Genomic DNA, 19,873 nt, shown 5'->3' on the forward strand with positions numbered 1-19,873 from the left:
GGAGTGTAGTGACCATGGCTCACTGCAGCCTCGACCTCCCATGCTGAAGAGATCTTCCCACCTCAGCCTTCTGAGTAGCTGAGACCAATGGTACATGCCACCACACCCAGCTAATTTTTTTTTTTTTTTTTTTTTTTTTTAAGAGACAGGGTTCTCCTTATATTGCCGAGACTGGTCGTTAACTACTGGGCTCAAGGATTCTCTTGCCTTAGCCTCCCAAAATGCTGGGATTACAGGTGGAGCCACCACGTCTGGCTATTAGTGTTATTTATTTATGTATTTATTTGATGGAGTTTCGCTCTTGTTCCCCAGGCTGGAATGCAATGGTGCAATCTTGGCTTACCACAACCTCTCCCTCCTGGGTTCAAGTGATTCTTCTGCCTCAGCCTCCCCAGTAGCAGGAATTACAGGCATGTGCCACCACAACGGGCTAATTTTGTATTTTCAGTAGAGACGGGGTTTCCCCATGTTGGCCAGGCTGGTCTCGAACTCCCGACCTCAGGTGATCCGCCCGCCTCGGCCTCCCAAAGTGCTGGGATTACAGGCATGAGCCACCGCACCCGGCCAGTGTCCTTTTTAAAGGCCCTTAAAAAAGGGGGATGAGGTTAGTCCAAGCTGTGACTCAGTTGCTAACTGGCTTTTCCTTCTCCTTCCTAGTTCCTGCTGTTGGTGGGAAGGAAGGGTGGTCATAACTAGGAGTATGAAAAAATACCAGGGCAGATCCCATCCGCCTCACCCTTACTCTTGATTCCTGATTTTTCCCTGTTTTTTGTTTTTTTTCTTTTTTGAGACTGTCTTGCTCTGTCGCCCAGGGTGGCATGCGATGGTGTGATCTCGGCTCACTGCAACCTCTGCCTTCCAGGCTCAACCGATTCTCCTGCCTCAGCCTCCTGAGTAGCTGGGATTACAGGCGTGTGCCACCATGCCCAGCTAATTTTTGTATTTTTAGTAGAGACGGGGTTTCTCCTTGTTGGTCAGACTGGTCTCAAACTCCTGACCTCAGGTGATCCACCTGCCTCAGCCTCCCAAATTGCTGGGATTACAGGCGTGAGGCACCACGCCCGACCTGTCAATTGCCTCCTTTCTAGTCCTAGTTCAGGGGTAACCTCAGCTACCAACTTCAGTTAGTTGAGGGCTCCCCAGACCTGTGCAAGCCCCAAGCACTGACTCAGAATAACCAGGCCTGCAGTTCAGCCTGCTAGGGTTTGTGCTTGTGTATCCCAGAGCATCTCCGGCTAACTGTATATTGTGTAAGATAAGAAATATAAAGCATGCAGCACAGTACTTAGCCTGCTGTGGTTGGTATTTAGTGAATGTTAACTTTCCTTCCCTTAATCCCATTCCCTCAACTAGCAAAAGGAAGTAGGGGAGATGCTGTGCGTCTTTTCCTTGAGACTCAGGCACTTGGGATCGCAAGCACAGCAGGAGGATCTCTTGAGACACAAAAAAGAAGCTCTTGCTGGGCGCGGTGGCTCACAACTGTAACCCCAGCACTTTGGGAGAGCAAAGTGAGGGGATCCCTTGAGCCCAGAAATTTGAAACCAGCCTGGGCAACATGGCGAAACCCAGTCTGTACAAAAAACACAAACATTTTCCAAGATGGTGGCTCATGCCTGTAGTCCCAGCTACTAGGAAGGCTGAGGTGAGAGCATCACTTGAGCCCGGGAGGTCGAGGCTGCAGTGAGCTGAGATTGCACCACAGCACTCCGGCCTGGGCAACAGAGTGAGACTCTGTCTCAAAAACAACAACAAAACCCCTTAAACTCTAGTAGAATGGAGGCTTACTGGCTGTTCCCTTAGGAGAGCAGTGGCTGTGGGAGGGGAACAGTGGGGTGGGTAGAGAAGGCTCAGTGAAAAACCAGCAAGCAGGGAGAACTGGACCACTGCAGGCTCCCCCACTTTTGTTTTTCTCCCTTTCAGATTAATCAGATTTTTTTTCCAGCTTGGAATAAAGGTCTCCCCAGACACACCTTTGCCCTGTTTATAAATGGGATTCAGGTCTCTTTGATATATAATCTCTAGCGCCACTGAGTAAATAGTCTTGTGTCTGCCCAACCTGCAGGCCGCTCCCCAAAGCAGAGCTGGGGATTCTCTGAGGAGGGGCTGGGCGCGCCTCTGCTGTGGGGAGACGGCTTCATGTTGGGGCAGGGCGGCAGGCAGGGAAGGCTGTCCTCTACCATGGGAATGTGTAAGAGCCATGTTTTGTCACGCATGTTCCTGCTCCCTGGGACTGAGTCTGGCCCTGGGAAGTCAAGGCAGAGATGGTGATGCCCCTTCCCCATGGAGCCGTGTTGCCAACAGAGGCCAGCTGCTCCCTGTGTTGTGCGGCAGGAGAGGCTGACGGCTGCTAGCTCTGACTTACCCAGGGCTTGGTTGATCCCATGGTGCTTTGAGAGGGCCATGAGGAACCCATAGAAGGTCAGTCTCTGAACGTTGCTGAGGGCTTCTTTGACAAGTGCTGGGGGTGGGCAGCTAACAAGGAGAGACGCCACATTCAGAGCCTAGCCAGCCTCAGGGACATCTCTGTATCCATACGTTCAAGTTCACGAGGACACCCACAGCCAAGCCAGGGACCTGCCTTGGGAGCCCCAAGGCCCTGGGGGATCCAGGCCTTCACTGTGGTCAGGAGGGGCTGGCATGTTCACTAACTGGTGCTTTCACCGGAGTGGGGAGCGGGGGTGGGAAATGGCTAGGGAAACCAAATCTGTTGCTCAGCCCCTAAGGATACTTGTGCCACACAGGACAGCTTACCCCTCTCTCTGTGTAGAAAAGTTTTATACAAGGAGTACTCTTTCCTTCTCTCTAAAATGTTAAGGCCAGTCTGTCACCCAGTAAATTGGTCATCTACAGTGGTCTTGCCCGAGTGAAAGCAGTCCTTTTGAAGTGAGCCATTTGGGAGCCTTTCAGTCAACAACTGGTTTGGGGGCAAATGGCACTGTTACAATATGACCAGTAAGGGCCCTAGAATCCCTGGGCCTGGCAGAACATCCTGCAGAGCTCTGTTCCACAGCCGGCAGTCTGAGCTCCCTGGGGCTGGGGGGCTGGGGGCTGCATGCCCATTCCTCACCTGTACTTGTGCCGGTCACACAGGTTTTCCAGACACTGGTAGAACAGCGACGCCTCCACGCCCTCCAGCATGCCGGCCTCGCCCAAGGCAGGTCGTTGGCGGTGCTGCCCACTGGATGACGTTGGCACAATCACCGTGTTGGGGTTCTTGCCCGACAGCAGATCCTCGTAGATGGCAGCCACGCTGTCCAGGAATTCTGGAACCGTGGGGGCAGGGGTGGGGGTGGACAGCTCAGGCAGGGAGGACGTGTTTTGTCGCTTCACTATGTCCTCCCTTCTCTGTCAGCCCAGTTCCACACCAGCCTCAGTGCTCAGGGCATGGTGTCCTGAGAGCAGAAGTTCTCAACCTTGTTTGACAGCACATTGATGAGAGATGACACTAATCTGTGTTTTCCCTCAAATGTCCCATCCCTCAGTTGTTCCTGGACTAGGTGAGACCTGCCATTGCACACTTTCATAGCACCCTAGGCTTTTTTTCTGGCACTTAGCCAGTGAGGAGCTTTCTGTGTCATTAATTGTCTGTCTCCTTGCTGGAATGCACAAAGGCAGGGGGCATGCCTGGTTGGCCTGTCCTGCCTAGCACTGTACTTGGCACACATTAAGGCCACAAATATTTTTTGGAGGAGTGAACATGAGTATGCTCCCACTGGTAAGCCCCATCTTGTGTGGCCACCTGCCTCTCTACCTTAAGAAAGTGTGTTGGAATACCAGCGAGGAACAGAGAAAGCCCGCAAGCTGCTGCTGAGTCAGTCATTTGAAATGGTTTTCAAATTTCGTAGTTGAGCCATTGTTAGAACTGCTGACTTATTGGCCCATCTCATCTCTAGCACACACTGCTGGGCAGTGTCAGTAATGCTCCTGGCCCAATGTGGTAGCTGTCCCATCCCTCTGGGGGCGCTGTGAGAAGAGGGCTGGGGAGGCATTGAGGGGAAAATGTTCTCCCAGACATGGCTGCTCCTTCTCTAGGGCCCAAGAGCTTCAGAGAAATGGGAAATGACTGGTGCTGCTAAGAGCAGGTGGCAAGACCCCAGGTTCCAGCCCCTGCCTACACAGCCCTTGGGCTGCCATCAAGTAAACAGAATGTGGCGCCCAAGTGAGGCTAGGGCTAGCGGCAGGAAGGCCACCTCTAGGATCTAAGGACAGCCTTCTGTTTACTGGAAGAGCCTGCTTTAAGCAAATTTGTTTATGAACACAGTCAGAAATTTGTAAACCCAGCACTCCATTTGATGTCTCCGTGTGTGAGCTGGTGTATAGTTATATTTATTTGTCTATATTTATTCCATCTGATTCCAGAGAGACTTAAGGGTGCAGCTGGGTGAACTGGGGAACAGAGTGGGAGTGTGACAAAGGACTGGTGTGTGTTTTTTTAAAGCTGTGGGGTGGAGGAGAATGTGCACGCAAACACACAATCGGTTGCCAAGGGAGAGACCCTTGAAGGCAGTAAAATAGCAGCGAGGTTGGGAACACTGGCTCTGGAGTCAGCCTCCAGGTCTGGTTTCCACCGCTTATGAGCTGCATGACTGGCTACTTACTTCTGTGAGCTTCCCTCTGAAAGGACCCTCTCTTAAGGCTGTTGTCAAGATTAAAGTCAACATGTGCTGCGACATAGTAAGTTTTCAGTAAGCAGTGAATGCTGTGGATGTTGTTGTTGTCATTATCACTTAAACTGATTTGTTGAGTTGCTGACTGAAAGCACTGTGGTTTTCAGTGTCTTCAGGAGGCTGAGGAAGTCAGCTCTGCAGACTGAATCTTGTGACCGCCACTGAACGCTAGACATCCTGTTAGTGACCCGCAATGAAGCACACCCCCAAAGGAGGTGGGGAAGAGAAACGTGTGCCAGGCACACAGATGGGCAGGGCAGCAGGGCGGGACAAGGAGGCAGGGTCCTGTGCGGAGCCAGATGGAGCCCGGGAACACTCACCTGAGTAGTAAAACTGGATCTGGAAGGCAAAGAGGAAATCTGAAAAAGACATCAAGCAGTCCACGGCGTCGTCCATGAGCACAATCCTGAAGGGGAAAGAGAGAATCTGAGAGAGAGAACTGGGGGAGGTTTAAGGAGGGGAGGGAGAGAGGGGGAGGGAGGAAGGGAAAAGTGCAGGGGAGAGGGAGGTGGGGGGGGGGGAGAGAGAGAGAGCTGTTCCTGGCGTCTCCCCTGGGGCAGCAGGACGTTTAGGAGAGGGCTCCCAAAAGCAAGCTCCTCCCAGTCACCTCACCGCTGCATCAACTGGACTCAACTATCAAACTGAACTGACCACACTGTACCCAGAGTGGGCTCCCGGTTCAGTCTCAGTGGCACCAGCTAGCGGATGGAGCAAGGGCAGGGGGTGGCAAGGAGAGGGTGCAACTGTAATGCAGCCAAGGTTTCTTTTCATATACTTAAGCAGTAAATCCTTTCATTCTGCTGTGAGGACCATTTAGTTCAGAATAAATACAGCTGATCAGAAAAGGCGAAAAGAACAGCCAAGGGGTTTAAAGGGTCTTGGCAAGTGGTACTGAGATTTAATAAGCTACCAAAGGGCCAGAATAGCGACAGACACCTCCACCCTGGGACACAGATGGCAGACAAGGGGAGAGGGCAAAGAGCTATTGGGGAATCTGCACTTGTGAGGGTCAAAACCCACACTCATCTTGTGCTGCCGCCCTGCTCCTCCTTGCTGTCCACGTTCACAGGTTGCCCACCCACGGTTTTCCTGTCTCTGGTCCCTCCCACTGAGGACCCACCTCACAGGAAGAAAACCGTCTGACTCATAAAGGGATTAGACCAAGGCTATGTTCGTCCTCTGCTCAGCGCCTCATCTGAGCCGGGACAAGAAGAGAAGGAAACGAGCGCTTGCTGGACTCTATCACATGCCAGGCAGGCGCCAAGCCATCCGCTGGGGTGGGGCGGGCCCCCAGTCTGTTTCTGATCAGGCCCTTCTGGCTTTATCTTTCTTTCTTTCTTTTTTTAAAAATTGTTTTTGGCCGGGTGCAGTGGCTCATGCCTGTAATCCTAGCACTTTGGGAGGTTGGGGTGGGTGAATCATCTGAAGTCAGGCGTTCAAGACCAGCCTGGCCAACATGGTGAAACCCCACTTCTACTAAAAATACAAAAATTAGCTGGGCGTGGTGGCACATGCCTGTAGTCCCAGCTACTTGGGAGGCTGAGGCAGGAGAAGTGCTTATGTCTGGGAGGTGGAGGTTGCAGTGAGCCAAGATTGCACCACTGCAGTCCAGCTCGGGAGACAGAGACCCTGTCAAGAAAAAAAAAATTGTTTTCTTTTGCTCTCTCTTGTATTTTGTTAAATCTCTTTCCACTTCCCTGAGTCAGAGGTTCCCCAGACTGGCAACTGGATCAGCCCCAGAGAAAGCCAGGATTGCTCACTGCTGGGGAGGGGGCTCCACAGAGACTGCGACGTTGTGGTGCCACTCCCCTTGCTGCCACCTCCCTAAAGAGAGACAGCGGTTCCTGCCTCGTCTTTATTGTAATACGGATAACAAGAGAAGCAAGTACCATTTCCTGAGTTTTTAATTGTTTTTAAACCCTCCGTACCGCATGGCAGGCCATTGAGGTATTTAACTGCATTCGTTAAATTTTAGCCCACAACAATCCTACAGGCGGGTCTTATTATTTCCATTCTACACGTGAAGAGTCTGAGGCTCAGAGGTCAGCCTGCCAAAGTCACACACACAGCTGGGGAGCTTGCTGGACTCCGCAGGCCACGCATCTTCCATGAGGCCACACTACCTCTTTGAAAATAAAGCTACAGAGCAAAAACACTAACATTTTACCTCCTAGTTTCTGTGGCTGATTTATTTTCTTTCTTGTTACTGATATGTTAGGCATCTCCTGGGGAGAACGACAGCTGCCTCCACCACCAGAGTTCAACACTAGAATTCCAGCTGGAAAAAATTCAAGACTGGAGGGCGGGAAGAAGCAGTGCCGTTGAGGGCCACAAGAGAGTGCCCTGGTCCCTCCATCAGTAGTTCACGGGACTAAGTGCACTGCCAAAGGCCAAGTGGTTACCCTATCTCTCATAACCCAAGGAAAACCCAGGCAGCAAAACCGCTCCTTCCCCACCTAGATGGCAGAATCTGTTTTGACAACTGGATTGGGGGAGCCGGGAGACGGCAGAGAGCGGGCAGTTAGAGAGGACTGGCATTAGCAAAGACCCCAGACTGCAGAGGAAGAGTGAGCTCTCCCAGGAGCACTTAGGGAGCGAGAGCCACCAGCACCTCAAAGCTTTTCCTTGGCAGGCTCAGCAGGGCAAAGGCTCTGGACATGAGAAGTCACTGACTTTCCCTTCCTGCCCTGCTCTCAGGACAGCTGGAGCCCCATAGTCTAAAGTGAATTACAACAGAACAGCACTGGGCTGTGAATATCCCCAAGCAGGAAACCACCAAGGAGCCCAAGCCTTTCCCCATGTTCCATGGCTTCTGTTGATCATCAGTTGGAACACAATGCTCCCATAGCAGCAACTTCCACTTACTATTTATTTACATTGCGATATAATGAAACACCATAAAAGTCACCCTTTAAAAGTGTACAATTCAGTTTTTTAGTATATTCACAAAGTAGCGTCACTGTCACCACCGTCTAATTGCAGAAGTTACCTCCATTTGCAATTCTCACCAATAGGCCCATTCCAGAGCCTGCCTCGGAGCAGAAGCTTGAGCTCATACTTCCCAAAGGGCTTCACAGTCTCGTGGAAGCCTTAATGCTGAGTGCCACGAGCATCTTCCTCTTTCAGCCACAGATGGGACTAGAAGCTGTAAACAGGGCACACCCTTCCAGCCTCAGAAGTGGTCTGCAGCTTTCTGCTAGGGGCCATCTTGACCTCGAACATCAGCAGTCCCTTTGGAGATGGGCTGTTGCAGAAGTGGGGGTGCACACCATGGAAGGGCAGGGGTGTCTGTTGGAGCAGGGCAGTCCTGCAGGTGCTCTGTAATACGGGTAACAATAGAGGCAGATACCTTTTTTTTTTTTTTTTTTAGTCTTGCTCTGTTGCCCAGGCTGGAGTGCAGTGGCGCAGATTGGCTCACTGCAACCTCCGCCTCCTAGGTTCAGGTGATTCTTCTGCCTCAGCCTCCCTAGCAGCTGGGATTACAGGTGCCTGTCACCATGCCTGGCTAATTTTTGTATTTTTAGTAGAGACGGGGTTTCACCATGTTGGCCAGGCTGGTCTCGAACTCCTGACCTCAAGTGATCTGCCCGTAGAGGCAGGTACCTTTCCTGAGTACCCTACCTCATGGCAGGCTATTAAGGCATTTGACTACGTTAATTATATTTTATCCTACAGCAGTCCTATGGGTGGATCTTATTGTTATTTCCATTCTACAGGTGAAGAGTGTGAGGCTCAGAGACTGGGGAGCTGAAACATGCCAAGCAGGAGGAAGTAGGGGGCAAGTGAAGGGGGGGCAGACAGAGGTGAGGGCTTTCTTTCGGAGGGACATGTGGCTGGATCACAGCAGCACATGTATAAAGGACTGAGGGTTTTTTTTTATTGCAAGCAGTAAGACTGGCTACCTTTTAAAAAGCCAGCTGGATCTGAGCTTGTGTTAACAGCAACACCGGCTATGACTCTCCTCAACCAGAAACGTGGGGCATCCTAGACATCCTGGAAACTCCCCCCACCCCACCCCAAGCCAATCAACCATTCACCAAGTCCTATCAATGCTATTGCTGAAATTTCTCTTGAATCCATCTACTTTCCACATCCACAGTCACCATCCTACCCCCAGCCTCCACCTCTCTTTTCTTGATGATGGCATGACCTCCTATCCAGTTTCCCTGCAACTACTCTTGCTTGTTTTTTTTTTTTTTTTGAGACAGAGTCTCACTCTGTCGCCAAGCTGAAGTGCAGTGGCTCGATCTAGGCTCACTGCAACCTCCGCCTCCTGGGTTCAAGTGATCCTCCTGCCTCAGCCTCCCGAGTAGCAGGGACTACAGGCACGCGTCACCATGTCCAGCGAATTTTTGTGTTTTAGTAGAGATGGGGTTTCACCATGTTGGCCAGGATGGTCTTGATCTCTTGACCTCATGATCCGCCCGCCTGGGCCTCCCAAAGTGTTGGGATTACAGGTGTGAGCCTTCTTCTAATTGAGTATCCATATTGTGGTCAGAAAGATTTTCCTAAAATGTGAATGCGACCATTTTACCATTGTGTTGGAAACCCTTCACAGAGGCTGGGCACAGTGGCTCATGCCTGTAATCCCAGCTACTCGAGAGGCTGAGGCTGGAGAATCACTTGAACTTGGGAGGTGGCCATGTCAGTGAGCCAAGATTGCACCACTGAACTCCAGCCTGGATGACAGAGCGACACTCTGTGTTAACAACAACAACAACAACAAAAACAAACCAAAAAAACCTTCACAGTCTTCCCATTGCCCTTAGGACATGGTCCCCCATTTGGATCTGGCCTGTGAGCCCGCTCCATCTTTCCCCTGCCTCCCTCGACTCCCCCACTGCATTCTGGCCACACTAGTCTTTCCGTCCTCCCTGAAGCTGTCCTTACTCATGCCCTCCAGACAAGTCTGTCCCTCTAGCCATAATGCTCCCTGCCCTCCATGCCTCCTCCTCACCTACCAGATATCTCCATATTCTTCGGGCTGAAGCCTCCACAGCATCTCTTGGGGAAGATGAAAGAGGAAAGCACTTTTTCTAACCCAGCCTAGAATAGGGCCCCCTGCTACTGGTTTCTGCAGTTCTCAGCAGCCTGCTCACACTGTTGTCTTTGTCCTGGGAACATAAGATCTACCAAGTGACACCTCTGTCTCCCTGCCTGTGGCTTGACTCTGGTGTGGTGCCTGGCACATAGCAGGCCCTCAGTCAATGTCTGTTGAATGAAGAAATGCATGAACAAATGAGTGAGAGAAGCCACGGTCCCCTTTTCCTCTGGCCAGGTGACATCTGGAGTAGTTTCTTAATCCCTCTCATAAAGATACTTGGTGAGAATCTTTATGGAGAATGCAGACATTCAGAGGGATTAAGAAACTTAGCGAAGGTTACAAGCTAGGAATGAAAGAGCTTTATACTTTCATGTCTGGACAGTCTGTTTAAGGGGAGTAAACTAGAGTCCCGGAGAAGAGGGTCAGGCTGTTGGACAGTCTAAAAACCATGATACTGGACAAATGACTGCATTTAGATCCTTTTGCTTAGAAGCGAAGACTAGGGAGGAAGTGAGGGCTGAGACCCAACTCCCAAAGGACTGCCTCTTGGGGAGATACCACAGGGATCTAGAGTTTGGCTCTAGAGATGTTTTCAAGCTGCGTAGTTCTAGGATTGTGGCTGATTTGTAAAGGAATGAGATGTGTATTGCCAGAAATGTTCAAGCAGAAGCTTGAAGGCTCATACTTCCCAAAGGGCTTCTTCCAGCTCCGACAGTGTTGTCCTAAGGGTGGACAGAACTAACAGCTCCTCCTGTTAGTGCTAAATCTAGTGGGGCGAGAGTTTGAAGTTCAGAGGCCTATGGCTGCAGAAGACTTACTGAAAGGTACATTTAATCACACCATATGCTGTGCTGTCCATCTCCAAATGAATGCTGAGACCCATGAAAGTTCTAGGCATCTGTGTCTTTAACCCGCCTATGGGACCTTTCTAGCTGTGGGCAACTGCATCTTGCTTTGGAATCTCAGCAGAACTGTGGGAAAAGGCAGGCAGGAAGCTCCTGGTCTGTCTTTACCTCTTTGCCTTTTCCTGCAACCCTTTTATCCCCTTCATAGCTCCCCCACAGACAGCTCCTTCATTCTGAACTCAAGCTCGATGCCACTCGCAGAGGGCTCGGGAAAGAATCTTCTTGGAGACGAGGTCATCCCCATGTGCTGTTTTCCAGTTGCTGGCAGTTGGCTCCTTCCTGCCAGAGGCCTTCTGCTAACGTGCCAGCTGCTTCTGACACCTGGAGGTGCCTGGCCGCCCCTGCTTTGAAGTGGAGCCAACAGGGAGCTGCTGCCAGTGGCAGTCTGCACAGATCTATTGGATCATCGAGGGACCCTTGTGGGCCATGCCTCAGGGCTAGAGAGAGGGACTCTGGGGGAGAAGTAGAGACACTTTGGTTCAGGCTGTGCGGAGCAGAACCATGTGTGGGGTGGAGCCTAGGACAGGCAAGTGGAGTGGAGAAAGAGCACATGGCCGGTCTGAGACTGGCCACTTTCTCCCTCCCCTGCTGACTTCCAGCAGCTGGGATAGGCAGTCTGGATGGGAGTTGTAAGGGTGCCAAGTAAGCAACAGCTTCCAGCCTGAACCTACTGACTTGCCAACTTCCTATTCACCCCTAATTAGGGTCAGTTTCCCTGGTCTAGTGGCATGGGCTGCACCCATTTTCCTGAAGTTCTGGATTAGTTGACCCCAGGATTAAGTCCCAGTTCCACCATTCACTGGCCAAGGGACTGTTTCCCTCCGAGCCTCAGTTTCCTCATCTGTGAAGAGGATACAATCATAGTTCCTGTTGCCCAGGATTCCTGTGGCGAGTCAGCGTGATGATGTTATATATGCTAGTGTCTAACAGGCGCTCAGAATGAGCGCCGGCTGTAATCAGTAAGTATATTCTATCTGGTTTAAAGTGTGGGAGAGCCCAAAAGAGCAAATAAAAATAGAGCCCAGAGGAAGTGTGTGCTGCCATCATCCACCAGGCAGAGGTCTCAGGCGGAAGCCAGCGATCTAGTTTCCCGTTTACTTTTGGGGGAAGCTAGCCCTCAGCTAGGGCCAGAAAGAAAAGCCACTTTCCATGAATGGACTTCTTTGAGGAGGTCACATGAGCAGCATCAGTCATAGGGTGGCTGAAGGGTGTCCCCATGTCTGTTTGGGCTCACAGTGCACCTCTAGGGTTTTTGTTTGAATGTCAGGGCCATGAGAGAAGCAGTGATGACACGATGTCTGGTTACCTTCTCCAGGTGGGAGGAAAAAGGCTGCTGCGAAGGTGTCCTGGGTCATTTCCTGAGGGTTGCTCCTCTTCTGGACTGTGTTGGAGGCACACTTGTGCTGCACAAGCTGCCTCTAGCCTAGGCCCTTGAAGTGGCGTGGGATGTCCAGGTCATTGCTCTGCCCTGGCTCTAGTCTGCACCTCCAGGGTACCCCAAACCCTACCTGCCCTGAAATGCCTAAGATGCTTGATCCAGAGGGTGTGGGAAACAACATGATGATGACGATGATAATAATAGTGAATATTCGCTAAGGGCTGTTAGCACTACACACCCATAAGTTCATTTTCTGCTCGTATTAATCCTGTGAGGTCAGTTCAGTGAGTATCTTTATGGAGAACGCAGATGTTCAGAGGAATTAAGAAACCTGACGCAGGTTACAAACAGGAGCGAAAGAGCTATACTTCAAATACAGGCCTCTCTGACGCTAGTCACAGTTCCGAGACCACCTGCAGCCACTTCTGGTAAGGAAGAGTGGGCTCTGTGCTGTCTCGTGGTAATGAAGCCTTCCTGCTGCCCCTTTCACTTCTCCCAGTCTTAGTGTTGGTTAGAGCAGCTGCCCCCAGAAGGACTGGAAGCTTTGGCCTGCGTGCTGCTGCTTCCCTGCAGACAGTCTGAAGGCCTCATTACTCTGGAACCTCCCACGAAGCCTGTGAGCTAGGGGTGAACTGGTCCACAGACCTTAGAATAAAGACCCAGACCCAATGTATGGCCTGTAAAGCCCCACTTTCCCTCCCTCTGCCCTCAAATGCCTCAAACTCCAGGCCATCACTGGTGAGAGCCTAGCTTCTTTTCCTTGCCGCTTACTTTCCCCAAAATGCTTTTTGCTCTCACTGCTCTCTACCTAATCCCCCCATCATTTTTTATATAAAGGAAATGTTTAGAACCTCAGAAAACTACAGAGAATAACGTAAGAAACACCTGTGTCCCCACTAGCCAATGTTCTCGTACCATAACATCTTACTATCCTTGCTTCAGTCTTCAAAAACTTTGTAAAATGCAGCATTACAGATAACCATTTCAGCCACCTGTGCACCCCTCCCTCATCCTATCATGTACCTTTCTTCCTGGGGGGATCACCATGATTTACTAAAACTTGGGGGTCTAGCATTCCTCAGCATGTCTTTATACTATAATTAACTCATGCGAATGTATGTGTTCTTAAAACATTATATAGCTTTGTTTTGCTTTTTCTCAAATCTGTGTCATTCTGTAACTTTGATATTTTGAGATTCATCAGGATTGATGCATATATAGCTATTCATTTTAACTGCTGGAAAGAATTCCACAACTATGGTATGAATATGCCACACTTTATTCTTTCCTTCGGCAGAGGGACATGCAGATTGTTCCAGTGGCAGCTATTACAAACAATACTGCATGTTTCCTTATTCCCAGGGGTAGCTCTTGGACTTTTAAAATTTGGCTAAATTGTCCGAACGTAATTGTAACAATTTACACTCCCACCCGCAGTTTATGAGAGTTTCCACTGTTTCACATCCTCACCAATATCTGTATTATGAAACTTTAAAATTTTTGCCAATTTGATAGGTATGAGGAGGTATCTCAATATAATTGGCAGTTTCCTGATTACTAGTGAGTGTGGGCATGAAAATATGCCCAAAGGTTTATTACTAATGTTCTTCTGTGCATTGCCTGTTTATATCTTTGGACTATTTTTCTACTGAGAGCCTTAATCTTTTTCTTATTGATTTGTAGGAATTCTTTTTTTTTTTTTTTTTGGAGACGGAGTTTCATTCTTGTTGCCCAGGCTGGAGTGCAATGGCACAGTTTCGGCTCACTGAAATCTCCACCTCCCAGGTTCAAGCAATTCTCCTGCCTCAGCCTGCCAAGTAGCTGGAATTACAGGTGCCCACCACCATGCCCAGCTAATTTTTTTGTATTTTTAGTAGAGAGGAGTTTTCACCATGTTGACCAGGCTGGTCTCAAGCTCGTGTCTTCAGGTGATCCACCCACCTCGGCCTCCCAAAGTGCTGGGATTACAGGCGTGAGCCACTGTGCCCAGCCAATTTGTAGGAATTCTTTATAAAAAAGTTCTTAGCTGGGTGTGGTAGTGTGCACCTGTAGTCCCAGCTACTTGGGAGGCTGAGGCAGGAAAATTGCCTGAGCCTGGGAGTTTGAGTCCAGCCCAAGCAACACAGCAAGACCCCATCTTAAAATAAAATAAAATAAAAAATAATTTATGGAAAGCTGAGGCAGGAGGAGTTCGAGGCCAGCCTAAGTAACACAGCAAGATCACCGCCCCCATCTCTACAAAATAAAAAATTAGCTGGGCTTTGTAGAATGTGCCTATGGTCCTAGCTACTCAGGAGGCTAAGGTGGGAAGATCACTTGAGCACAGGAGTTTGAGGCCGTAGCGAGCTATGAATGCACCACTGCACACCAGCCTGGGTGACAGAGCAAGACTCCATTTCAAAAAATAATAACATTTTAAAATAATTTTTTTGAGGGGGACAGAGTCTTGCTATGTCACCCAGGCTGGAGTGCAATGGCATGATCTCAGTTCACCGCAACCTCTGCCTCCCGGGTTCAAGCAGTTCTCCTGCCTCAGCCTCCTGAGTAGCTGGGATTACAGGCGCGCGCCACCCCACTCGGCTAATTTTTGTATTTAGTAGAAATGGGATTTCGCCAGCTTGGCCAGGCTGGTCTCGAACTCTTGACTTCGTGATCCACCCACCTCGGCCTCCCAAAGTGCTGGAATTACAGGCATGAGCCACGGTGGCCAGTCAATACTTTTTTTAATTTTTAATTTTAATTTTATTTTTTGAGACAGTTTTGCCTTATTGCCCAGGCTGGAGTGCAGCGGCGTGATCTCAGCTCACTGCAACCTTTGCCTCCCAGGTTCAAGTGATTCTCCTGCTTCAGCCTCCCGAATTGCTGGGACTACAGGCATGTGCCGCCATGCTTGGCTAATTTTTGTATTTTAGTAGAGACGGGGTTTTACCATGTTGGCCAGGCTGGTCTCGAACTCCTGACCTCAAGTGATCCGCCTGCCTCAGCCTCCCAAAGTGCTGGGATTATAGGTATGAGCCACCGTGCCTGGCCAGAATAAGAATGGCAGGCAATACAGCAGGGTGAGGTGGCTCACGCCTGTAATCCCAGCATTTTGGCAGGCCGAGGCAAGTGGATCATGACGTCAAGAGATTGGGACCATCCTGGCCAACAGTGTGAAACCCAGTCTCTACTAAAAATACAAAAATTAGCCGGGCATGGTGGTGTATGCCTGTAGTCCCAGCTATGGGAGGCTGAGGCGGGAGAATTGCTTGAACCTGGGAGGCAGAGGTTGCAGTGAGCTCAGATCACGACACTGCACTCCAGCCTGGTGACAGAGCAAGACTCCGTCTCAAAAAAAAAAAAAAAAAGAAAAAAAGAAAAAAAAGAAAAAGAAAAAAAAAAATGACAGGCAATACTTTAAATCAGTGGTTCTCAATGTGTGTTTCCCAGACCATCAGCATCACCTGGGAAGTTTTTAGAACTATAAATTCTTGAGCCCTGCCCTAAACCTACTGAACTCTGGGGATGTGGTCCGGCCATGTGTGGTTTAACAAGCCCTGCAGGTGACTCTGATGCATGCTCAAGTTTAAGAACCAGTGCTTTAAATCTTCACCCTTGGAACACAGCTTCCCAACCCTTTGTCACTTGGGTCTCAAATGACTTACAGGTGTGATGGTCCCCTTGGCCCAGCTGGGAGGAGGCCAGAGCCTGCAGGCCGATCACAAGTAGTCTTGTCTTTACTGGAGATTTTTGTTATATATTATTTTCTGATTGCTGTGAAGTGCAAAAAGGCCAGGAAGCATTGGCTTTGGAAACCCAGCAACGTCTCATTTATTTATTTTTTAAAATCTGGTACTATTAATAATGCCAACATAATTGTAACAGCAAGAAATTATTACTGGCCAGGCGTGGTGGCTCATGCCTGTAATCCCAGTATTTTGGGAGGCTGAGGTAGGCGGATCGCTTGAGGTCAGGAGTTCGAGACCAGCCTGGCCAACATGGTGAAACCCTGTCTCTACTACAAATACAAAAAATTAGCCAGGCGTGGTGGCGGGCATCTATAATTCTAGCTACTTGGGAGGCTGAGGCACAAGAATCACTTGAATCTGGGAGGCGGAGGTTGCAGGGAGCTAAGATCACACCACTGCACTCCAGCCTGGGCAACAGAGCAAGACTTCATCTAAAAAAAAAAAAAAAAATTATTACTTATTTTATGTCTACAATGTGGTAAGCCATTTTCATGGTTTTGTTGGTGTTACTGAAATCTTACAAACACCCTATGAGTTAGTTGCTATTATTATTGTCATCCCCATTTTACAGATATAAAAACAGGGCCCAGAGAAGTTACGAGATATCCGCAAGGTCATCCAGTTAATGGGGCACAGGTGGGATGTACACTAGATCTTTCTAACGCCATGGGGCCTGTGTTCTTCTAGGTCAAGGTTAATATTACCACTTCTAACGATCATGACAAGTTTACTCTGTGCCAGCCACCATTTTAAGCACATCATATACTTCTCCTTCAATCATTACAACTATTATTATTCCCATTTTACAAATGAGGAAACAGGCTCAAAGAAATTAAATACCTTTCTCAAGGGCACAGCTAGTATGTTGTGAAACCAGGATTTGAACTCAAGAAGTCTGGTTCCAATTGCATGCTCTTAACCATCCAGAAAGCTTCCAGTCCATGGAGGATGGGGAGCGGGAGATGCTGGTGATCATTTGGGGATAAAAGAACTACTCCACTAGCTGCAGAAATATGTGAGGTGGAGGGGATCTCTGGCTTGGCTGCTGTCGTGGAGGCTATTTGCTTTTTCTTTTCCTGTTTTTCCAGCTCACACCTGCTGCCCCAGGGCCTGGCCACGATGCTTGCAGCACATAAGGCAGGCGCATGTGGGGACACCATGCCCCTGAACAGGCTCCGGCTTCCAGCTGCCTGTGGATTACATTCTTTTACGCACACATCATCACAGACTGGAGCCTCCTTCAGCAGCCCGTCCCCAGACTTCAGCGTCCTGGATAAAGTAAGCCCGGCAGTGAGATGGGAGAGGGCAGTTCCTCTTCTAGCAATAGTAACTGCCTTGAAGTCTCTACCACCCCCATTTGCAGTTCTGATCAGATGCATAGGTGTGTGTGTGGGGAAGCTGGGACCCTGACCTTGAGGACAAAATGAGAATAGCTTACAAAATCAGGGGATGCTTTCTGGGATACATACAGTTTTTCTACATATGCACCAGCTGCAGTACAGTGGGGGAAAGCATGGCATTGAGGAGATGAGGTTGACACAGAAGCTTGATGCTTATACTTGGGGAGAAAACAAACTTATCCTAATTCTGAATTCATCTCTAACTGCAGCCGGTGCCGTGTGGGTAACCTTGGCCCTTCTGTTGTTACCGCCATTCCCATAATTCCCTCACACTGCTATTGACATGGACTGGCTACGATGCTTCCTCCTGCTCAAACAGAAAGGTCTGAGGTTTCTGTCAAACAGCAGGTCTCTAGGTGAGGAGTGGGTAGGTTTCCAGCCACAAATAGAGGAATACCATTCCAGAAGCCCCTTAGTATCAATAACTGTATAATTCTACCTTGGTATCGAGAATTTTTGGTTCTTACAGGATTCTACCACCTACACTCAAATCTTGTGGTGCTTTCATGTATCTGATTGTTTGGAAGGGACTGAGGAGAGAGCTGGGGCAAATGCAAAGCTGTGGCTGTGGGGGGCTAAGATGCATATCAAAGGTTCACTCTCATAAGCTCCCTCACAACACAGGAAAGGGAAAAGAGGTCAGTTCTTCTGGAGTGATTGATCAAAACCAAGGTCATATGTCACAGAGTGGTGGCAGCCAGTAACCAGTACCTAAGCAGTCGCCTTCTAAATCAAGTTATTTGAGGGGCAGGAACTATATCTTATTCATGACTGTATCCTCATTTGCAGAATAGCTCCCGGCACAAAATCAACACTCAAGAAACATTTGGCGAAATGAAGTACTGACACATACAGCAAGATGGATGAACCATGAAAACACTGTGCTATTAGGTTGGTGCAAAAGTACCTACAGTCTTTGCCATTGAAAATAATGGCAAAACCTCAATTACTTTTACACCAACCTAAAACATGAAACTAGTCACAAAAAAAGTTTTTTTTTTTTTTTTTGGAGACAGAGTCTCACTCTGTCACCAGCTTGGAGTGCAGTGGTGCGATCTTGCAACCTCCGCCTCCTGGGTTCAAGCGATTCTCCTGCCTCAGGCTCCCAAGTAGCTGGAACTACTGGCGCGCACCACCACACCCAGCTAATTTTTGTATTTTTAGTAGGGATGGGGTTTCACCATGTTGGCCAGGATGGTCTCCATCTCTTGACCTCATGATCCACCCGCCTTGGCCTCCCAACATGCTAGGATTATAGGCATAAGCCACTGTGCCTGGCCATTTTTTAATTTTTAATTTTATTATTTTTTTGAGACACAGTCTCGCTCTGTTGCCCAGGCTGGAGTGCAGCAGCATGATCTTGGCTCATTGCAACCTCCGCCTCCCGGGTTCAAGCAATTCTGCCTGAGCCTCCCGAGTAACTGGGATTATAGACGTGCACCACCATGCCCAGCTAATTTTTCTATTTTTAGTAGAGACAGGGTTTCACCATGTTGGCCAGGCTGGTTTTGAACTCCTAACCTCAAATGATCCACCTGCTTCAGCCTCCCAAAGTGCTGGGATTACAGGCATGAACCACTACATCTGGCCAAGACCACATATACAATTCTACTTATTTGATTTTTTTCTTTTTTTAAAGACAGAGTCTCACTCTGTTGCCCAGGCTGGAGTGCAGTGGTGCGATCTCAGCTTACTACAACCTCTGCCCTGTAGGCTTAAGCAATTCTCCCACCTCAGCCTCCCAAGTAATTGGGACCACAGACACACGCCACCATGCCTGGCTAAGTTTTTTGTATTTTTGGTAGAGATGGGGTTTCACCATGTCGCCTAGGCTGGTCTGGAACTCCTGAGCTCAAGCAATCCTCCCCACTTGGCTTCCCCAAGTGCTGGGATTACAGGCGTGAGCCACTGTGCCTGGCCTCAATTCTACTTATTTGAAATGCCCAGTGGATAAAGCTATAGAGACAGAAAGTAGATTAGGGGTTGCCTAGGGTTGGGGAAGATGGCAGAGAGGGGACTGAAGAGTCATGGCTAAGGGGTGTAGGATTTCTTTTTAGGGTAATGAAAGCATTCTAAAATGGACCGTGGTAATGGATGCACAACTCTGGAAATACATTAAAAGCCATTGAATTTTACACTTTAAATGGGTGAAGTGTATGGTGTGTGAATTGTATCCCAAAAAGCTGTTAAAAAGAAATATTTGATGAATAAACAAATGAACAAATAAATATAGGATATAGTTGTTGACTCTTGTTCTTAGAGTTACTTAGAATCATGGACTATTAGAATCATGTAAAATGCCAGACAAGGAATATTCACTCACACATTCACTCATATACTGATCCATTCAGCAGGCATTGATGGAGTGTCTGGCATGTATCTAGGTACTATGCTAAGTGATAGTGATTAAGCAGCAAACAAGATTACTATGGATCCTACTTGCCTCTTGGGACATACATACTCACACTTATGGTTCCTTTTCTTTATTTAGAAATTCTCTAATTATTGTCATACCTTCATTCTTAACTTCAGTATTTTTTATTTTTATTTTTTTTTGAGATGGAGTCTTGCTGTGTCGCCCAGGCTGGAGTGCTCTGTGGCCCAGGCTGGAGTGCAGTGGAGCAATCTCAGCTCACTGCAAGCTCCGCCTCCCAGGTTCACACTATTCTCCTGCCTCAGCCTCCCGAGTAGCTGGGACTACAGGCACCCACCACCACGCCCGGCTAATTTTTCTTTTTCTTTTTTTTTTTT

The 19,873-nt window shown here is 48.9% G+C and overlaps 1 protein-coding gene across 3 annotated transcripts in view; it reads right to left on the bottom strand.

The window, feature by feature from the left end:
- The window catches only part of C13H11orf49 (chromosome 13 C11orf49 homolog), a 217,909-nt gene that overhangs the window by 4,149 nt on the left and 193,887 nt on the right, over window positions 1-19,873 (bottom strand). For all 3 annotated transcript variants that reach the window (XM_023215691.2, XM_023215690.2, XM_023215689.1), the window contains exons 5-7: window positions 4,988-5,073; window positions 3,068-3,263; window positions 2,363-2,472 (exon numbers count right to left, since the gene is read on the bottom strand). In XM_023215691.2, the coding sequence (XP_023071459.1) occupies window positions 2,363-2,472; window positions 3,068-3,263; window positions 4,988-5,073 (392 nt within the window). The remainder of the gene's footprint in view (window positions 1-2,362; window positions 2,473-3,067; window positions 3,264-4,987; window positions 5,074-19,873) is intronic.

Source organism: Piliocolobus tephrosceles, chromosome 13 (assembly GCF_002776525.5).
Source record: "Piliocolobus tephrosceles isolate RC106 chromosome 13, ASM277652v3, whole genome shotgun sequence".
Lineage (NCBI taxonomy): Eukaryota > Metazoa > Chordata > Mammalia > Primates > Cercopithecidae > Piliocolobus > Piliocolobus tephrosceles.